Here is a 19,232-nt window from a genome sequence, read left to right on the forward strand (position 1 = left end):
GCAGGTGGCCGCGGTAGTGTGAGTAGTTGGGGGATGAGGGTGGCAAGTGGCACTTTTTGCAGGGGGTGCACCGTCAAGCTCAGGGGATGCATGTGCACCTGCGTGCACACTCTACATGTCGCCAATGCACAAAAGCAACTCATGAGGTCCCTTCAGAGTTTAAGCCCTGCCACTCCTGCTCCCTCTGCCCTTCATGGGGTCTCTATGGAGCTGCACAACAGTGGGGGGAACAGCTTTCTTACCCAGGGGGAGCCCAGCTGACTTATTCCTAGCACATCTGCAGAGAGGGATGACAGCTCTGAGCAAGTTCCCAAGACACATTTTTTCCCTTCTGGATAGCTTGCCCTTTGAACATGAAGCACGTCATATGGCATGAGTTTCTATTGAGTGATATTGCCTTTTGCTTGATCAAAGTAACATTTGCCAGAGTTGTAAAGCAGAATTTAGAAGTTAGGAGCCTAAGTCTAAAATATCAGTCCTGACAGCCCCTGCTCAGTTGTCCTAATTCCAAAGACTGTTAAATGTAAAAATAGATGGCCTGTCTTTGGAAGCTGGAATTGGAACTCAGGTCTTCCCCATCCCAGATAAGCATCTTCACAACTAAGCTACAAACTCTCTCTGGCCAAATAAATCTTGGAATTCTTTTCTGAACACTATGCAAACTTCTACAGGAGGGGTAGAGGGTGCCCTCACTTGACTAATTTACAGGCTGGTGGTTAGAGCACTTCACCAGGCAGTTTGAATTCCTTCAGGCAGATGACTGAATTGAACTTGGGTCTGCCACATCTTGTATGACATTTCTAATGACTATTCTAATTGTAAAAAATAGGGGTAGAGGGGTGGGGCAGGAAGGAAGAATCCTCTAGTCATGTTTTAAGAGAAAAGGGTGACTTCTGTTCTTGAAAGAGAATTTGCAGATGCCTACCTTCAGGGAAGGGTTCCCATCTGTGGCTTCCATGTGGATGGAAGAACCTCTCTACAGCCCCGAGAAAAGTACTTAAGCCCTAAGAGGGACAGCTGAAGTTAAGTTCCTCCTCAGTGTTTTCCTATTGCAGTGATTCTCAGCCCTTTTAGACTCAAGGCATATACCCCTCTTTAGACTCTAGGTACCTCATGAAAAATGCCAGCTTCTAGTTTCCACTCATTTTTTGAGAGCAGAAAAACAACCGAGCAATTCTTCTACTGCAAAGAACTCAGAAAGACCATGAAAATTCAGAATATTTTTAACACTATATATTCCTATTTGAAATCTTTGGGTTTAATCTTGTGAAAAGTGTTTGCACACACCTAGAGTGCTAACATTTCTTGGGACCCTGCAGCACCCTTGCAAGGATCTCATGGCACCCTACTGTGCCCTGGCACCCTGGCTGAGAATCCCTGCCCTACTGGCTAATTCGAGGTGAGTCTATACTGAGCATTTTGACTTTAGGTGGCTCTTGTTTCAGAATACTGGGTTGATTTTGATCCCATTCTGTCACCTAACTGTCCTCATACTCTATACAGAGGGCTTTGGACCCTAACTCAGGGTTCCTGATTCTACTCCAAGGACCAGCCACTTAAAAATCATGTGTTGTGATACTCAGTGTTGTGGCCCCTAGGTCCCTTTTTGGATGCAGCCCAATGTCCCTGGTCAGGTGCACACTGCTGAGGGAGAAACATTTACTCCTACACCAGTTTGGATTCTAAAGATGGAGATGCAATTATTCATAATTTAGCATATATATTACTGCAACTATTCGTAAAGATTATAACTTTGTCCAGGCCTTTTAAAAACCCACCCTCACTATTTGACATGAAAACTTCTGCAGTGACACCCAGAGAATGAAATCCATGGATTAACTACATGCTGTATGAAAGAGCATTTCCTGCTCATTCTTCAAGTTTTACTAGCTCTTAACTTTGTCATATGGCTTATCCATTCTCATATAAGCAAAATAATAATCTATAGTGTTTTAATATAAAGGATCAGTAGATAAACAAATCTGGACAATCAATTCCACAGTCAGTATACATTTCACAGCTACCTTTCCATATATAACATTTTGTCTTGGGGAGAGAAAGAGCTATACATATCCTCACTGCAGACCTCTCATAAAACAGGTCATCTTGCCTCTCATCTATGAGTTGTTTTATGCCTAAAAACCACAAAGGACACATGAGCACTACAGTGCACAACTGGTGCCTCCCTTTTTGCAACTAATGTTTCATGCTTGAATTTCTTTCTGGAAAGTGGGGGATGACATTATGATGAATATATGGCGGCTGCTATGCTTTCAACAAACATATTGAAAGACTTCCTCCATTGCTCCTCAGCCATTTCATAAACATAGCACATGCAGAAGCTAGAGAGAAAAAAAGATAGAGAAAATAATGGGGCCACTGAATACCCTCTAAGCACGGTTTTATAAAATGGTTCGTTTTGGACCTTTCATTAATGTCAATCAGAGGTGCAGTTTTATAATTTGAATACAGAGTTTTTAAGCATAAAGCTAAAGGGCAAGTACTTATAAATATATAAGTGCATCCTATCTGGTATAATTAATTTGTAAAGTGAATAATTATTACTATTTTGAAAAATAAAGTGTAGTTTTTTTACATTTTATAACAACTATGTAATGAGTTGATGACAGGCCCAGCTACACTTTACAGCAGCTAAGTTAGCACCACTGTCAACAAATATATTTCTCTCTTTCATAATGATAATTTAAATACTCCTGTTAGAATTTACAGGATTTTCACTAGAAGAAAAAAAAATATAGATTGTGAAGTTTTATCACAGGAACAGGTAGAACATAAATGTACAGTGTGTTCAGTATCCAAACATTAAAACTCAATTGCTCCTGAAATGGGAATGTCTATTTTTTAAAAAAAAAGGAAATCAATGCTGTATGATTTAGCTTCCTGTTTCCCTGGAAGCTAGAATAGCTCATGCAGGACAAGCAGAATTACAATGCTCTGGGATCGTACTGGCTGGAGATCTAGAGAACAGAAAAGTCCCTCAGCTAATGGAGGATGCTAGTGCTCTATAGTACCTAGAAACCAACAACCATACAAAGGAAATTGAGGTTCTTATGTATTATCTGTCCATCAGTCCAGAACAGACTTAAGTTGACCATGCCCACAGGCACTTATAAATAGGGTGACCATACGTCCTGGTTTGGCCAGGACATTCTCGGATTCCATAGCCCGGTCCCAGCCGGTTGGTTAAAAGTCCCGGGCCAGAGTCTGGCAGGGAGGTGGAGCAGCATTGTGCATCAGGCAGATGACTGGGCAGGCACCGCTGCTCCTGTGCAGCAGCAAGGACATGTAACAGGCAGGTGGGGTGGCACCTGCTTCAGTCCACCTGCTTTGCTCCCACACAGGAGCAGTAGTGCCTGCCCAGCTGCCTGCCTGGCACATCATGCCACTCCACCTCAAGTTGCTTTTGACTCTGGCCACAGGACTCTGGCCTTTCCAGGACTTTTGACCAACTGGCTGGCACCAGGCTACAGAATCCTGGAGTGACCTGGCCCAACTGGGACATATGGTAACCCTACTTATAAAGGCAATTTTGGCCGTGAAACCATGCCGTAAGTTCAGTGTACTAGCTTCATCTGCTAAAACAGCTTGCCATGCTGTTGTCACTTTGAAACTGGCTCAGACTGAGTTTTGCAGACACCATTCTTCAGTATTCCCTCCTGTCAATACCTGACATACCACAGCATGGACACTGTTAAGCACAGGCCATACAACTAACCATCTGCACGCCAGTGCCCATTTCGTCCAGCTGTGAGGGACTGCCCCATGCCTCTGTTTTGGCAAACACTGGATCTTCAGGAAGGAGAAGGCAACAATCGACCCATGTAGGAAGTTCTGTTGTATATTTTAAGAGATGAGGGATCAAACTTCAATACGATGTCTGTGGTGAAAGAAGTTTTGGACAGTGTAGATGCGAATAAAATAGGGTATATGGGAGATGTAACTACTTGTTGGATGAGAGAGCTCATTTCTACACAACAAAATCTCCTGAGGTAAGGCTAAGTCCCTTCCTAGCTGCTCCTCTGTAGGCTTCAGACCAAATGATCTCAGTGGGCACATCTACATGTGCGACTGACTATGCAGTTGTTATTGCACAGTCATTTAGTACTTGAGAAAGCAAGTTACTGTGCAGTCCTGTTTCCAGCCCTACTGTGCAGTAGCAACTGTGCAGTAGCATCAGGATCACAGTTTGTGCCTGCCAATACTATGTCACCAATGACATAGCGTTTTGTGTAGATGTGCCCAGTGAGGGCTATGTTGGACCGCAAGCGTAGCTGAGCCAGATTTGTATTTCCCCTCATCCAGCCAGTAGGGGTTATCCCCCATCCTATTTGTATTTCACCTCATCCAGCCAGTAGGGGTTATCCCCCATCCCTGTACTGTTTGGGTTGATATCTCAGACATTGTTCTCCCTTTTTTTATTCTTATTTGTATACTTTATGCTTCCTCTCCCCTTTCTCCTGGTCCTTCAGGAAAAAGACACTTGTTAAGAAAGCTAAAACTAAACCAGAGACCATCAAGCAGGATTCCTTAATCCTCAGGAGGAATGCTTTGTTTCCTTTAGCTCTTTTTAACACCTTGAGCCTGATAACAGCTCAGAAGGAAAATTATTTTGAGATTCAGAAAGGTTTGGGAATTGAGAACATTTTGCATACAGACAATAAGCAGGGACCTCTGACAATGAAATTATATAAATTAAAATAAGGAGCATTTTTTATTTGTTATGCTCTGAGACATAAGGGATTCTTCTCTGAAAAAGACATCAGGAAGAAAATTCTGCTTCTCATTCTACATGTGGTCTAATACGCAGGTCCAATTTTGGAAGGATTTGCGATTTCCTCCTCAATTAAAGACTCTATAGAAACAGCTTAGTGGTTTATATGATAAGACATTATGTTGTTTTTCAGATCCCATTTTACTTCTGAGATCTGTGTAGTTATTTAGGAATACAGAACTGAAAAGGATCAACCAAATCACAGTCTAATCTCCTGTGATCACCAGCAGCCATATAATAGCTGTTAAGACCTGAAAGGTTCACAAGAATGTTCACAGTGGACCCCCTCACATGACATCAACCACAAAGCACGCCCCCTAATTCTTGTAATCAGCTTAGGATCTTTAATACATAAAACCCAAGAGCCTCCGAAATATACTGCACCAGGAAAGACAGTAGGAGAAACAAGAGCATGTCCTACGCTAGAGGTTTTCTCTTTTGAAATAAAGGAGGAAACACATTTCTCAAAAGGAAATCTCTGATAGCAGGGTCACAAAAAGAGATATCAGAATGTGTTTAAAATGTTTTCTGTTATTAACACTACAGTCTTTGATTTAACCAGGTTCCTGGGGTCCTCAGATAGGCATACCGTTTCCTTTACCTACATGTTCTTATTTCTTTTCATTGTCTAAAATGTCTTCGGGCAAGAACCACAAAGATGGTGGCAAGTACAAGAAACAGGCCTTTAGCTCCTCTGGCAGGGCTGTTACTTCACAGAGGCCTCTTAAGATTTCAAAGATAAAATGAATTCAATCAGTTCCTCCTCCATAAATTAAGGGGCAATGACTGGTCCAGACTCTCCTCTTCTATGGATAGCTAAGCATTAGTTAGCTGTAAGTAATCAATAAGAACCACATAACTGACCCAAGTGCCAGCCACTGTGAAACGGTTAGCATATCTCCTGTCCTTTCTTTACTTTCTTTTGCTCAGACCAAATGAAGTCCTATTTAGGACTCCATTTGCCATTGTCTTATTCTGGGGGCAATTTCACCAAATCTATCTCAGGTCAGAGGGGTGGATCCTTCCAGTATTAGAAAAGGGGCTGCTGATTGTTCCTGGAGTTGCATCTTGACATTAAGTTGTATTTCTGAATTAGGAGAATTAGGAGGTTAGAAAGTAGAGAAATGCGTACTCCCTGGAGCTGAAAGAAATATATATTCTGATCCATCTTTCTTAATTTCAAATATGTGCAGTTTGTCTTGGGGATTTCCATTTTTATTAGGGATCCTTCTTTTCTTGTCTGCCATCAGCTACATGAGTCTACTTCAAAACCTTAGGTGAGTTAATGCTTCTTCCAGAGAAGAATATATACATGATGTTCATTTCTAGTTTTTGTGTAGAGGGAGGAAGGTTCATGTCTCCCAGAGCGTTGTTCAAGGACAGTCACTACATGGATTTACGATCACCTAGAACAGAGCTCCTTATCTGCATTACAACACTTGATTCACCTGACAGCCAGGACATGCACTCTTTTAAGTGTAAAGTCCTCTTCTCTTTGGATAGATTATAAAGAAGAAATTGTTGATATGAGGCCTAGGCTGACACCCTCATTTTTCAATATGAGAAAGCTTCTTTGCAAAGCCTGATGGTGTTCTTTGTTAACATGGTTCATTAAGCTTTTCTGCATCTGAAACTTCAGCAACCTTTTCTTCTGTCAAGAGAAGAATCCAGGTATTCCTAAATCACTCTTAATTCTGTTGCCTGCCACTGATATGGTGGAACAGCTGTAATAACCTAACCAGGGATGGATTGCAGCAGTTAAAGAAAGTGGTCCCTATGGCAGGCAAGAAGACTGCCAAATAGCTGGAGTTTCAGGTAACTGACTACTAAAAAGTGACTAGTTCCCTTCTCAGTGGACCACTCCGGCATAATCCAAAGCAACAGTTTACTACTACGATTTATATATAGGGCAAATAATCTCAGTCTCCTCACTATATGTTTAATTTGACATTCAGGCTATTACTCCAAGTTACAAAAGACTATGCATTTCTAAGCCATAACATTTTATTTGTATAAATCAAATATTTCTAATACAAATTAAACAATTTTGTTTCATTCAGTGGTTGTGGAAGCAGCCTTGGATTTGTGAGACTTTGGTTCAATTTCTTTTTTTCTTCCTGTTCTAACTTGAAAAAAAATCAGTCCCGTCAGGCATCTTTACATGTGCTCTGGGATGCAAGGGGGGCATTTTAATTAGAGTGGCTCCTGAGAGCCACTCTAATTAAAATGCCTGCAGCACTTCATGTATTCAGCATCCTGTGCTTCAAAATGGTGACAGAGGGGCTTTAACTGAAGCTCATTCAATGAGCTTTTGTTAACGCATCCCTGCCACCATTTTGAAATGCGGGGATGCTGGATCCATGTGACGCTGAGGCTACTAGAGCATTTTAATTAGAACACTCCAGCAGATTCGATTAATCAAGTCTGTTCCTACAAGTCCTAATTAGGATGTGCCAGAGCAGGCGTTGGGCACATGTATAGTGCCCTTTGTGTCTTAGTGCCCTGTGAGTACAACAGTATTTCCCTACCCTACAGCAGTATTTGAAGAAAGATATATTAAAGAGTCTGAGGATACTATATTAAAAAGGAAATTTATATAAATTAGATAAAACGGAATTGTAAAAACAAAGACTTTACTGCCATTAAAACAATTGTTTCCTAGTCGATCTAAGTAGTAATTACTGAATCACACAGAAAGACAGTTAAAGTCTTTCAGTTTTATATTTTCCCTCAATTTCTATGTTCCCTAAATGTTGCATGCTCTCTCTTTTTCACATGTGCATATTGCAAAGCACTTTAAATGTTGGAAGTTACCTCCTATGCTTTCAACAGAAGGAACAGTTGGGTGCTACTAATTCTGACCGCTGAGCTACTTCCCTGAGTGCCTGTGAACATGGTCACTTTGTCACTTTTCTCTCAAGTGACAAATTACTTGTTATGAGAAAACTACACCATAAGCAATCTGCTGCAAGGACTGTTATTTACTATATGCTTATACACTATAGGTGAGGCTGTAGGTGCCAATGCAAAATAAATAAATAAATAGAAATGGTCAAATTGAACTATTCTCTCTTAGCTCAAATGATGGAGGACTCTGTTTTTGAAGATACAGGCCTTATTTTCTAACCCGAGTGCTCAAGTGTATGGTAGAGCGGACAGACCTGATGTCAGTACCTAGTGGGCCATGGTATTCATCTGACAGTGTATTACAGAGTCTGTTTTTATGCTAGACTAATGTCTCAATGGATTAAACCAGCAACTAAAGCTTTTGTCCTATATGAAGCTTCATGTGAGCACAGAAGTCTACTCACATAGAGCTCAATGTAATATCAGAGACAGAGCTTCTTCTCATTGTGACTTTACAGCAGGAGGCTAGTGGTTCTCTCTGTGAGAATTCTTATCAATTTGAAAGACTTTTGGGGATGCTTGCACTCTAGATAAACTTAATATGGTGCAAAAGCCTACCTCCATCTCCCTGATACTCATTAATTCACTATAATCATGATTCAGATTGCCTTGTATTCAATCTCTTCTCCCAAAATAATGTATTGAAGTAAGAATGGTCCAGTTTTCCATTATAACTTTTTTCATCATATCTGAAATTAAAGTTATTTTTATTTCCAGGTTTCACTAAGTTAATAGCAGCCCTTTAAAATACAGACGATTTGTCCTGAACCACATGGGAAAAGTATTTAAAATTAATACCTTTTTGGGACAAAGTGACATGGGTTAGTCTTTTCAGCAATAGAAAATATATAAGAATAAGAATAAGAGTTTAAAATCTTATTCCATTGTATTTTAGTAAAGGACCATGACTCATAATTTTGCACTACTGGGCATATCTTATTAGGGAAGAACTTATTTCACTGATTGAAAACAAAAGAATTAACTTCATACAAATGAAAAAGAGAACAGTTTAATGAAACAGTTAATGGTTGTGCCAATTTCCTGTAAATTTAGAAGATAAAGGTCATGCTATACTGCAAAAATGCATTTTAGACTCCAGTACTAACAATGCATTTTAGATGTCCATAAAGTGATTTGTTCATAGAGAGGCAAGTATAAATCAAAGTCCCACGGCCATTCCTGTGTAGCCTTTCAATTAGTGACATGTTAATGATACTACTAAGTATATGGTTGAAACAGTCAAGCCGGCTGGCAAAAGTGTTTTGTAGTTTGGACTTCTCTAGGTCCATCAGGTAAAACTCTCATCCTAAAGTAATAAGTAATTAAAAGGACTTTTCTTTCTGTAAGCTATGGTCCTATGTTAAGTAAAAGTTCCCTGGTTGGACTTTACTCCATGGTGGTCCCAGATTGATATGGTGATACTAAAACCATGCCAGACATGGTTGCAGGGTAAGCATGCAAAATTTCCGCCCCCAAAGTGATTTTTCCCCTCTTGTGCACAGTGCAAGGCAAAAAATTAAAAAACAGACAAGGGTAATGGACAAGCATGTTGACTGTGATAGAACACGTGCAAATATACCTCAGAAACACTATAGGTGGATGAGCACGAAGGGAGCCGAGCCTGGTTGTGCAGTGAGGAAAAGAAAACATTGTTAAAAAGGAAATGGTGGCACAGTAAGGGTCTCAGAAGGTTTTCTGTATAGGTGGTTCCAGCACTGAGACATTAGCAGGGGGTTCATTTATTTCCAAAGACCAGGTATTTCAGTATCAAAATGCCTCATAATTTAGGCCATTTAAGGTGGAAGCTTCTTTTAAAAGATGGAAAGTCTTTTTTTCCTTCAATAATGGTTACAACTAGTAATGAATCTGAAGTAAGGATTCAATCTTTCCTCCCCCAGAGAGCTGGCAATGCAACAAGAACATTCTTGTTAGGACAGTTCAGTATTCTGGGATAAGGTTTTCCAAATCTCTCATGTTTAACCCTCATAGTTTTATTATAGTTCTGCAAAGCATGCAGTGTGAAAAGACATCAGAGGCTCTCACCTTTCCTATATATCATCCTGATGTCATTTTAGTTGATGCTCAGTACTAGCATTTTGATCATGGGCTTCTCTCTTCTGTCTCCAACTTCTCCAAAAAATGGGAGACCATCAGCTCTTGCACAACCAATGTTTTGTATGTTACTAAGACTAGGTCTACAATACAAACCTCTGGTTACCTAGCTGTGTGCTTCTGGGAATGCTGTACTGGAGGAAGACCACAGTACAGATGCAGTTTTATAAACAAAACTATGCTTTTACTGATAGTTTGTTTTGATCAGGTGGTTTAGTTGTACTATCTAGGCATAAAACACAACTTTACTGATACAGCTGCATCCATACTAGGATCCCTTTGCCCCTTGATAGCTTTCCTATCATGGTAAAAAGCACTCCTTGTATAGATGTATGTTCAAAACTAGAAATCAGAAAGAGTCTCTATTCATTACTAGGAAACTTGGAATGTTTTTGAACCTCAAACCCTTTCCCTTGATGGTAATATTTTACACCTCACACAGAGCAAGAATTCCAAAGGCTATGTTCTGTCCTTTACACATCACATGTCTTGGATCATCAACTAATCTGGGTTTTAAGAATTGCTGCAGTGTCAATTCCCCATCAGGTTCTGCCAAACTTGCATTACCCTGGTGACAAATGTTGCAAAGACCTAAAACAGTCTAATAAATGAGAAAAATGAAAAGGGAATACAAACAAGTAAAAAGTATCTTGTTTTGACTTTTTGCTCAGAGTTGGATAAATGAATGACCTGATTTTCAGAAATGCACCCCAAACTCCAACTGGTTTCATTCAAATCAGTGGTCAGCGCTTCTTAAAATCAGGTTAGATGTATGTACATTCAAGATGAGCACAAGGAGAAGTTCCGTTTATATTACCAGACCACAAAAAAATATGTGCCCACTTAGGTAACATGATGGAGTGTACTTAGAAGAAGACACTGATGTGTAATTCACATGTGGGTGTTCTTCAGTATCAGACACATGATGCCATCTAATTTTCTTTATGAAAATTGAAAGGGTACAATTGCAGGAAAATCCCATTCTTTAAGCTTGGCTACATTCCCTTATGAATCTACTACAATATTTTATAGAGATATTTATACTTTCCAGGATACTGAAATATTCGGATTAAAAACATTTTTTCTCTTCTTTGGCATTCTGTATATATTTCCTTTCCTCTGCCTATGTACAGCTATTTAATGAATCTGTATGAATATGGACTATTTTAAATAATCATATGTGCCCAACATTTATTTCTCTCTGTCATAATTTTGTGACCACATGGTACAGCAGCTTTTTTTTTTGTTTTACAGAAAAAGATAATGTCACAAATAGAAAACTACTTCAGTTGACTACAAATAACAGAAGACGAATTCTGAAAAAAGACCATTTTTTATGCAGCCCCTTTTTGAAAAGAATGAGTGCATAAACAACAGAACATAGAGCAAGATCGTTTTGGAGAGGATTTTTGCAGTGTCCCAAGAGAGAGTGGGTGGTCTTTGGTTTAATTATAAAGCATGGAATCTTGTTATTCCTTCAGGACCTTTGGCGGAGTCCCCAGTTACAACACCAATATATATTTTCCAACCATAGTTCACAAGTGTTTTGTGAGAGTAAGGGGAAAGAAGATCCATTAGCTTCAGCTTAGCAGGTAAGGATCTAAAGAATGCAGTATTAGCAGGAATAATCAAGGCAGCAGCTTTTAAAGCATAAGAAATTAAATAAATAGGAACAGGAGCAGTAAGGGAGTTTAGAATCGTATCTAACAGAGCTAGAAAGGACCTCATGTACTTTATTTCTCATATGCAAAAATTACCTGTGTACTAAATCTTTGTGTGTTTTATATAGTCTCATGTGAGGCCTCTATGACTTCCTTTGTCACGTTATTTCAGGGTCTAGTTACCTTCACTCAAATATTCCTTTACTATTGAGCTTCAGACTTTTATTCCTTCTGACATATAGCTACCTTACTCTTCTCCTGTGTTAAACCTCTTAATTATTTATAGGCATTCGATGATACATACATTAATTTTCCTTAATCTCACTTAATGCCAAATTTTCTCTTAATTTTATTCAACCATAAATTAGAGACCCCCATCTATTTTGTGTCATTTCCTTACAATGATGAACTCAAAACTGTGCTCCAAGTGTGGATTTATCATGGCTTTAAGATCAGGAATGATCTCCCTCCTTTCACACATGGCACTTCCATGTGCACATTCCAGTGTAGCTTCTGCTTTTCTTTGCAATGGAATCACACTGTGAGGTCATGTTCAATTTGCTGCATGCTAACTGCTCGCAAATCCTTTCTGCATCACTGCTCTCTCATTGACCATCTTCCATTTTGAAATTCTGCCTGGTATAAACATTCCCTAATTGTATTATAACATTATTTAAATTAAATATCAACCCATTTTTCTAAACTCTCTCAATGATTCAGTGATTTCTCTCTGTGACCTACTGTATTTTCAATTCCCTCCTAATTTAGCACCATCTGCAAACCTGAAAGATGAACCTTTATAGCTTTTCCTTCTACTTAGATGGAGAAGTTATCTTTGTTTCACAAGAGATCACATAGCTCCTACACTTTTCTTCAGATGAAGCTACTCAAAATGTACCAGGATCTGAGCTGTTCTTTCTATCAGAAATCCAAATAAAGATACATATTCTCAATTGTTAAAAATGACTATAGCGCAAATGACTTTAGAAAAGCAGTGCCTATTTACATCAACAAAGAAACTGGACCAAAGGCTGCATTAGCAACTTGCCATGAATCTGAGGACCATATGACCCATGTCTCTTATCTTTAAAAAAGAGACACCACTAAAAGGGAATAAAAGTTCTATAAATGTAATCCTTCCTCATGACCAAAGAAGGCAAGTGCTAAGATCAAGACGTAACATTGCATGTTGGGCCCTGAAGCCTTCATGGGAAACCTCTATGTGAAAGATGATGACAGTAGCCCCAGGTTTCATTATAGAATATAAATGTGCCATATTTGGCCTTCCAGATACATTTTGGATGCTCTTACTTTGGTCTTAAAATTGGAATCTTTGATATAAGCTGCATTCAAAGGTTGATGGCCATATTTTTCTACAATTTCTAGATATTCTATAGATTTTAAATACCCCTATGGAGTTTATATGTCTGCAGTATTTTTCTGGAGATTTTTAACTTGAATGTAAAGTTTATTTTCTAGCCTATATAGTTATAAATACATTTTCTAAACATAAACTCATGCAGTGCTGGTTTTTTAATCTGCTTGATTCAATCATTCAAGGAGGTGTCAATTTTGAAAATGAGATACTAATCTGATTAAGTAGTTTGCATCTGATAATTTTAACATTTGATGTATTCTATTTAGTGTAACTGCATTCATTTCAAAAGCTGAGAAAGTCTAAAATCTTAAAGAACTAATTGATATATGAAATATTTAATTTTCTTTTGTCCTCAGCAAAGGATTCTGGGAAGGACGACAGCTATTAACTATAAAGGGAATTGGAATATCTCCAGAAGTAGGCAAATGGAGTATATTTGATTGAAGATCTCAGGGGGGGAGAAAAAATTCTCAATTTGGGATTTTTTTTTAAAGAAAAAACATGACTACTGATAAAAAAAGTAATTTAAAAATTAAAATCACTCAATACATTTTCAAGTCTTAATTTACTAGTATTTGTATATGCGTTTTGAGTTAAAACACTTAAAAATTGAGCAAATTTTCCAAACATTTCAGCAGGATCAAGGACAAAATTCTAAAAATTTGGCAAAAATTTGTGCAGATTTCCAGTAGGTGTCCCAATTAATGAGTCAAATGTATCTTTGAAATCCACTATAACACAAAGTTTCCACCTTAATAGAATACAAGACTTTGCAACTGCATTAATTTCTCCATAATTGGGCTGGTCAATAGCTATTACCTTTTCCCCTCCTACACCAGTCAATCCAGTTGCCACATTATAATAATGTGAGCTATTTTTATTCAAACCCCTTTCCAAAAACAGTATGGAGACTATAAATAATAATTTGAAAGTACATTTATTAATTATTTCCTCATTACTTTTTTCTAGGTGCCCACCATTTATGAAGAATTGAGTTTTTGATTTAACCAATGAAAATGTGGTCTCTTCTTTTTTATGCTGCTTTATGAAAAACATCCATTATCATGGCCTGTACCAGATAGATAATTTAAGTTGGAAATTAGTTTTAGATTTTGAATTTAATACCTTTCTTGTAATAGTTTCATTTTTCAGAGGTAATATAAAGGCACCTGTGGAGTCTACAATAAATATCTTGACTCAGACTTTGACCTCCTTGTTCATCTAAAATGGCTGACTTTTGAAGGCAGAGGGCCATATTAGAAGAAATAATCTGACATAGATGAAGACAGCTATTTTATCTTAAATCAGTATCCCAATCTCCAACCGTCCAATTGAACAATTCCTGAGATACAGAAGGTAATTAGAGCCACATCTTTTCACTTTGCACCTTTCCTTGTGTAACTTTTTGTGGGAGGATGTATGATCAGAACAATTTTTGCAACATTCAGCTTCACTATTCACTTTCTGTAAGATCAGTGTTTATCCAGCAGAACTAAAGTGGACTCAAGGGTGAGACACACAAAATGAAAAATTATTTCTGTCCTTCTAAAAGTTAATACATGCGGCATATCCCCAAATGAAAAAGTCACACAGGTTATGCCCAATGAGACAGCTTGCTTAGTAAAATTACATGGGTTCCAAAGTGCTCTCATCAATTTGATTGTAAAGAGCTCTTGTGTATCATCAGCTCAACTCCCTTGTATATGACCTTGTGTAAGAACAGGGTGTTCTACTTGAAAAGAGCAAGAGTAGTCTTGGGCTTAGTCTTAAACTGAAATGTACAGAAAAATAAGAAGGTCTACACCTCTTTTTTTACTTTTACTACATCACCAAATTGGATTTTTCATTAAAGTGGCAATGCTGCAGATGATGTCAACTGCCACAGTATATGGAGACATAAATAAGGAGAAGGGTCTAGAGACATTATTTTGAGAGCCCTCACTGAATGGAGAGTCATACAACTGGTATTTGGGGGTAAATGCAGTTATAAATGACTATGTCTTTATGCCCACATATTTTCCTTGTTTTCCTAACTCATTGCATGGTGTAATTTGACCTGCTTGTAAAAAGACAGTTGAGAGGCAAGTCCAATATTTCAAGAGGATTATTCTCATAGGAAAGAGGCACTGTCTGTATTGCTCTGTTGGATACAATTTGTAAGACATCTTTGGCTCTGGGAGTATTGAACCACATAGAGGTGTCATGAATAATATGATGAACCTTAATAGTTATTTCAAGTGATTTTTCTCAGTTCCAAACAAGATTTTTTTCATTACAGCATAAATGTAACATCTAAGAAAGGTGCTGAATGTTATTTCGTGTGCTAAAAAGATTCTGTTAACTCAAAACGAGCTCAGATGTTTTCTTAGCTTTGCATCTGACACCAATATTTATCTTTTTTTCTTGAGATCAAACAGGGAGTGGAAGAACATCAAAGGCAATGGAGAGAAGTAGGTAGTAGCTAAAGCTGCATCAGGATTACTTGAAACCAGCCACAGCTTTCAGTTCAAAAGCTCTCTGTAACAGACAGAAGAGGCTTCCCTTTAAACTGAGGCTATCTGCTGAATTTGTTACGAATTCTAACATTCAGGAACCTCCAACACATACAGTTTTGATTTTGGAAAGGGATTTTTTTTTGTTTGTTCAGTCATTTGCTGCCATTAAAACAGTCAAAGTTTGGTCAACATTCATGAAAAATATACTAGGGTTTTCTTTCAAACAAACCCTGCTAGTTAAGTCAGAATTCTCGCAGACATTACAATGAAACCCCAACTAGAAAAGAAAGAAACACAAAGGGAGAAAGAGAGAGAAAGGAAAAAGATGGGGATGAGCGGACAAACCAATCAGATTTGGTGTTACCAGCCAGCGGAAGTTTTAAAAAAACAAATCACCGAGTGAAATCGTACATTTACTCGGAGAGAGCATCCTTTGACATTGCCTTCTAGGTGATCTCTGAGCTCCTCCAGCTTTCGATGGAGCTACATGTAAACATCAGAAAATGAATTGAAAAAGCAACCTGTTCTCTTTTCACGTTTTTTCTTTTTTCTTTCTTTCTTTCTTTTTTTTTTTAAATAAGATCATAGCATAAAACATTTCTCACTGCCTTTGGCAAAACATTTCAAGTCATCAAATTTCTTTGCACAACACAAATATACATGCTCAGTAAACTCTCAAGCTGGAAATGATCTATTCTTTCTTGATTAGCAATGCTATATTTTCAGGAAAATAAACACAACTAAATAAAGGGACAGTCATTCTAAAGATATTCGCTTTCTTCAAGATTATGTGCATATTTTTTTTTGGCAAGGCCATGTGCTGCATATGGTCCAGTGACAGAAAACTTTCTTGGAGCCAGTTTTCAAATGCGAGGACCTCAGTTAGGGTTCTCCATTCTATATTTTGATGTTTGATATTGGACTCTGATGCCTAAGAAACTATGTTAGTTAGCTAAGGTGCCATTTTTGCTGTTCCAATGAAGAACTCGGAACTCTAAATTAGGTATCAGCATTTGAAAAGTGGGCCCCAGCTATTTCTTTGTAAATTGACAGACTATCATATTAAAGCCCGACTCATAAAAAAAAATATTAAGTCTCAACCCAAAATATGTTTTTTTTTTCATTCAAGGTAGGCATACATATTATACATATGCATTAAGCATAAATGTAGTCTCATTAAAAAGCAGAAATCAAAGTAGTTATTTATACAGACAATTTCAAAAACACAATAGAAACTGTGGCTCATATTATTTTCCTTCCGTGAATTCAGATTGTATTGCATTGTGTTCTGTTGAAATGACAGTGCATCATTAATATACAGTGCTTTCCTCCTGTACACTGAAACTGTGACAAAGGGAGAAGAAAAGCTAAAGCCTCACAGCTAGACAGTGAGGAATGCTACAGGTGCTTCTAGGTTTCACTGGTATAAACAAATAGCATCTGGATTAGTTCGCTATACTGAAATCAATTTAAATGGTGTCATTACTGGAAATAGGTGCATAATTAATCCTTCCCCTCCCCCTCTTTATGCTCAGTGAAATAGCGCTTTCACAGAGAGCAGCTGTACAGCAGTGTTAGAGAACAGAGAGGATGGCTTGTCCTGGAACAAAGGCAACACACATACATACAAAAAGAAAACAAAAAACATAAATCAAGAAGGCAGGAAAGGCAAGGAGAGTGAAGAAGAAGAAATTAATAATTAGTGCTTCATAAAGTTCTAAAAGGAAATAAAGTGGAAAAAAGGTGAAGTATTGAAATGACTCAAAAAGAGGCTACTGTTGAGACTGAATCTTGACCTGGTGGTCTACCCTGTGCACCTTCAGCATTTTGGTAAATTTGGGCTACTCAGATATGGTTTTCAAATACATTAGTATGAGCAAGAAAGTATTCTTGGAGAATATTTAATATCTGTTCATATAAGCTACTGTATGAGAGTGGGCACTAGTTTACAAATCTGCCTGTTTTCTTAAGTGCTATAAATGGCTGAAGCTTTTTATATTTAAAAAAGAAGGCAGAAAAAGGACTAGTACTATTTGCTAAGTAATAGCTCCACACTTATTAAATTTACATGGATCTCTCTCTCGCACACACACACCTCAAGCACATGGATACTAAATAATCAATTTTCATGAAAATGATATTTTGAGGAACTAATTCCAAACAGTGAGAGCACTAAACCAACACTGTAATTAATCTTAAAAAGGAAAAAAAGTCCTCTAAAAACAAGTCACTTCTCTATGTAACAGGCAGTTAAGACACACTGAATGACATTAATCAGAGAAGTGGTTTAATCACAAGCCCCAAATTATAGGAACCTAAAGCAGGCTGTTACTATCTCTTATTTGTAGTGACATTCAAAGCTAGCTACTTGGCAGCTTGCCTTCAGCTGGTTGTTCTATGTGTAGCACAGAAACAAACAAAATGTGACCCAACAGCGATAAGGTTACTGAAATAAAAACAATGGGATGGTGAGAAATGGAAAAGCCCCTTCCCACCCTCCCTTTCCCTCCCCCTCTCCAAAAGGAAAAGTGTAGGCTATAGAAGAAAACTTGCAAAATAAATGTTAGAAACATATTTACTTTGAGGGATCCAACTCTACTAGCAACTCCTTTGCTTTCATCCGGCCGTCTAATTTGCTACAATGGGGGAAGATGGGTAAAAAAGACAGAAGAATAAAGAAAAAGTGAACTTAAAAAAATTTCCACACAATCAGTTAGCAGTACATGCAAGACATCAATTTGACTCTCTGAGACACCTCTAGAGGACAAGGACACAAACTTATTTCTGGAATAAGTGATGCTTCATCATGCCATCTTAAACTTGTTTCACTGAGACTTCTTTCTTTAAATATATTAAAAATTCAACACTGAAAGTTTGCATGCTAAACCCACTATCAATGTGTTTTTAGAATGCGTATTACTTAGAATTTCATGATCACCTGAATTTGGCTATGGAAAACAGTGAAGTCCTAAGACACTGATAATCCTCCCCTCCCCTCAAGTATCGTTCACTCCAATTAATGTTTTTAACTTTGTCTTATAAACTGGAAGTAGAAGGTATCAACAACATTATTAGGAACAGAGGTGTGATATAAATTGAGGTATCCTGACAAGTATCATTATAGATACCTGACAGAATGAAATCCAGCTTCATACTGACCCAGGCCTAGAGGTTTTAGCCACTGCCATTAAGATTCCCAATTAAACAACTGTGCTGCCCAACCAGAAAATTTTAATGCCAGACCAATATAAGATTTACTATAATATGTCTGTGCTGCATTCTTAGCACCACCTGTCTGGTTCTTTTTCCTTAATTATACTAGTCTTTTTCTAGAAGATGTAAAGGAAGGAAGAAGCAAATGAAGCTGCTGTTCATCAGTCTTTCACGTCACTATTAATGTGTCAAACAAAACCTTCAAATGACAGATGGGCTGCTGTCTTAGTTATGTTCTGAAAAACCCACTTGAAGTAAGAGATCCATCCAGAACTAACACTCTACTAAAGAAAGTTACCTTTCTGTACTGAAATTAGAACTAAATCACTTTATTTGAGGAAAGGGGAGAGTGGAAGAGGAAGAGAAGTGAGGCTGAATGCCACAGATGAGATTGCAGGGGTGTAGGTTTTAGCCGTGTTGGTCTAAGGACAGGCAGACAGGGTTCCTTGGGTGAATTTGATATCTTTAAACAAGCACCGAACCTCGCCAACCTCATCACCAGAAGCAAACTTCCTCAGACCCAGAACACACCAAAAGGATCCAGACCATGCCAGGACAAGAAATGCAAAACCTGCCAACACATCTCCACCACCCCCACTATTACTACACCCCACAACACAGCCATCAGCATCCCAGGATCTTACAGCTGCACCTCCAGAAATGTAATATACCTC

General features: G+C 38.1%; 1 protein-coding gene across 1 annotated transcript in view; it reads right to left on the bottom strand.

Moving 5' to 3' along the window:
• The window catches only part of GPHN (gephyrin), a 400,537-nt gene that overhangs the window by 126,220 nt on the left and 255,085 nt on the right, over positions 1-19,232 (bottom strand). The window contains exon 10 of the mRNA XM_025201357.1: positions 17,925-17,981. Coding sequence (XP_025057142.1) covers positions 17,925-17,981 — 57 coding nt within the window. The remainder of the gene's footprint in view (positions 1-17,924; positions 17,982-19,232) is intronic.

This window comes from Alligator sinensis, unplaced genomic scaffold (genome assembly GCF_000455745.1).
Source record: "Alligator sinensis unplaced genomic scaffold, ASM45574v1 scaffold768_5, whole genome shotgun sequence".
NCBI classification, from domain to species: Eukaryota; Metazoa; Chordata; order Crocodylia; family Alligatoridae; genus Alligator; species Alligator sinensis.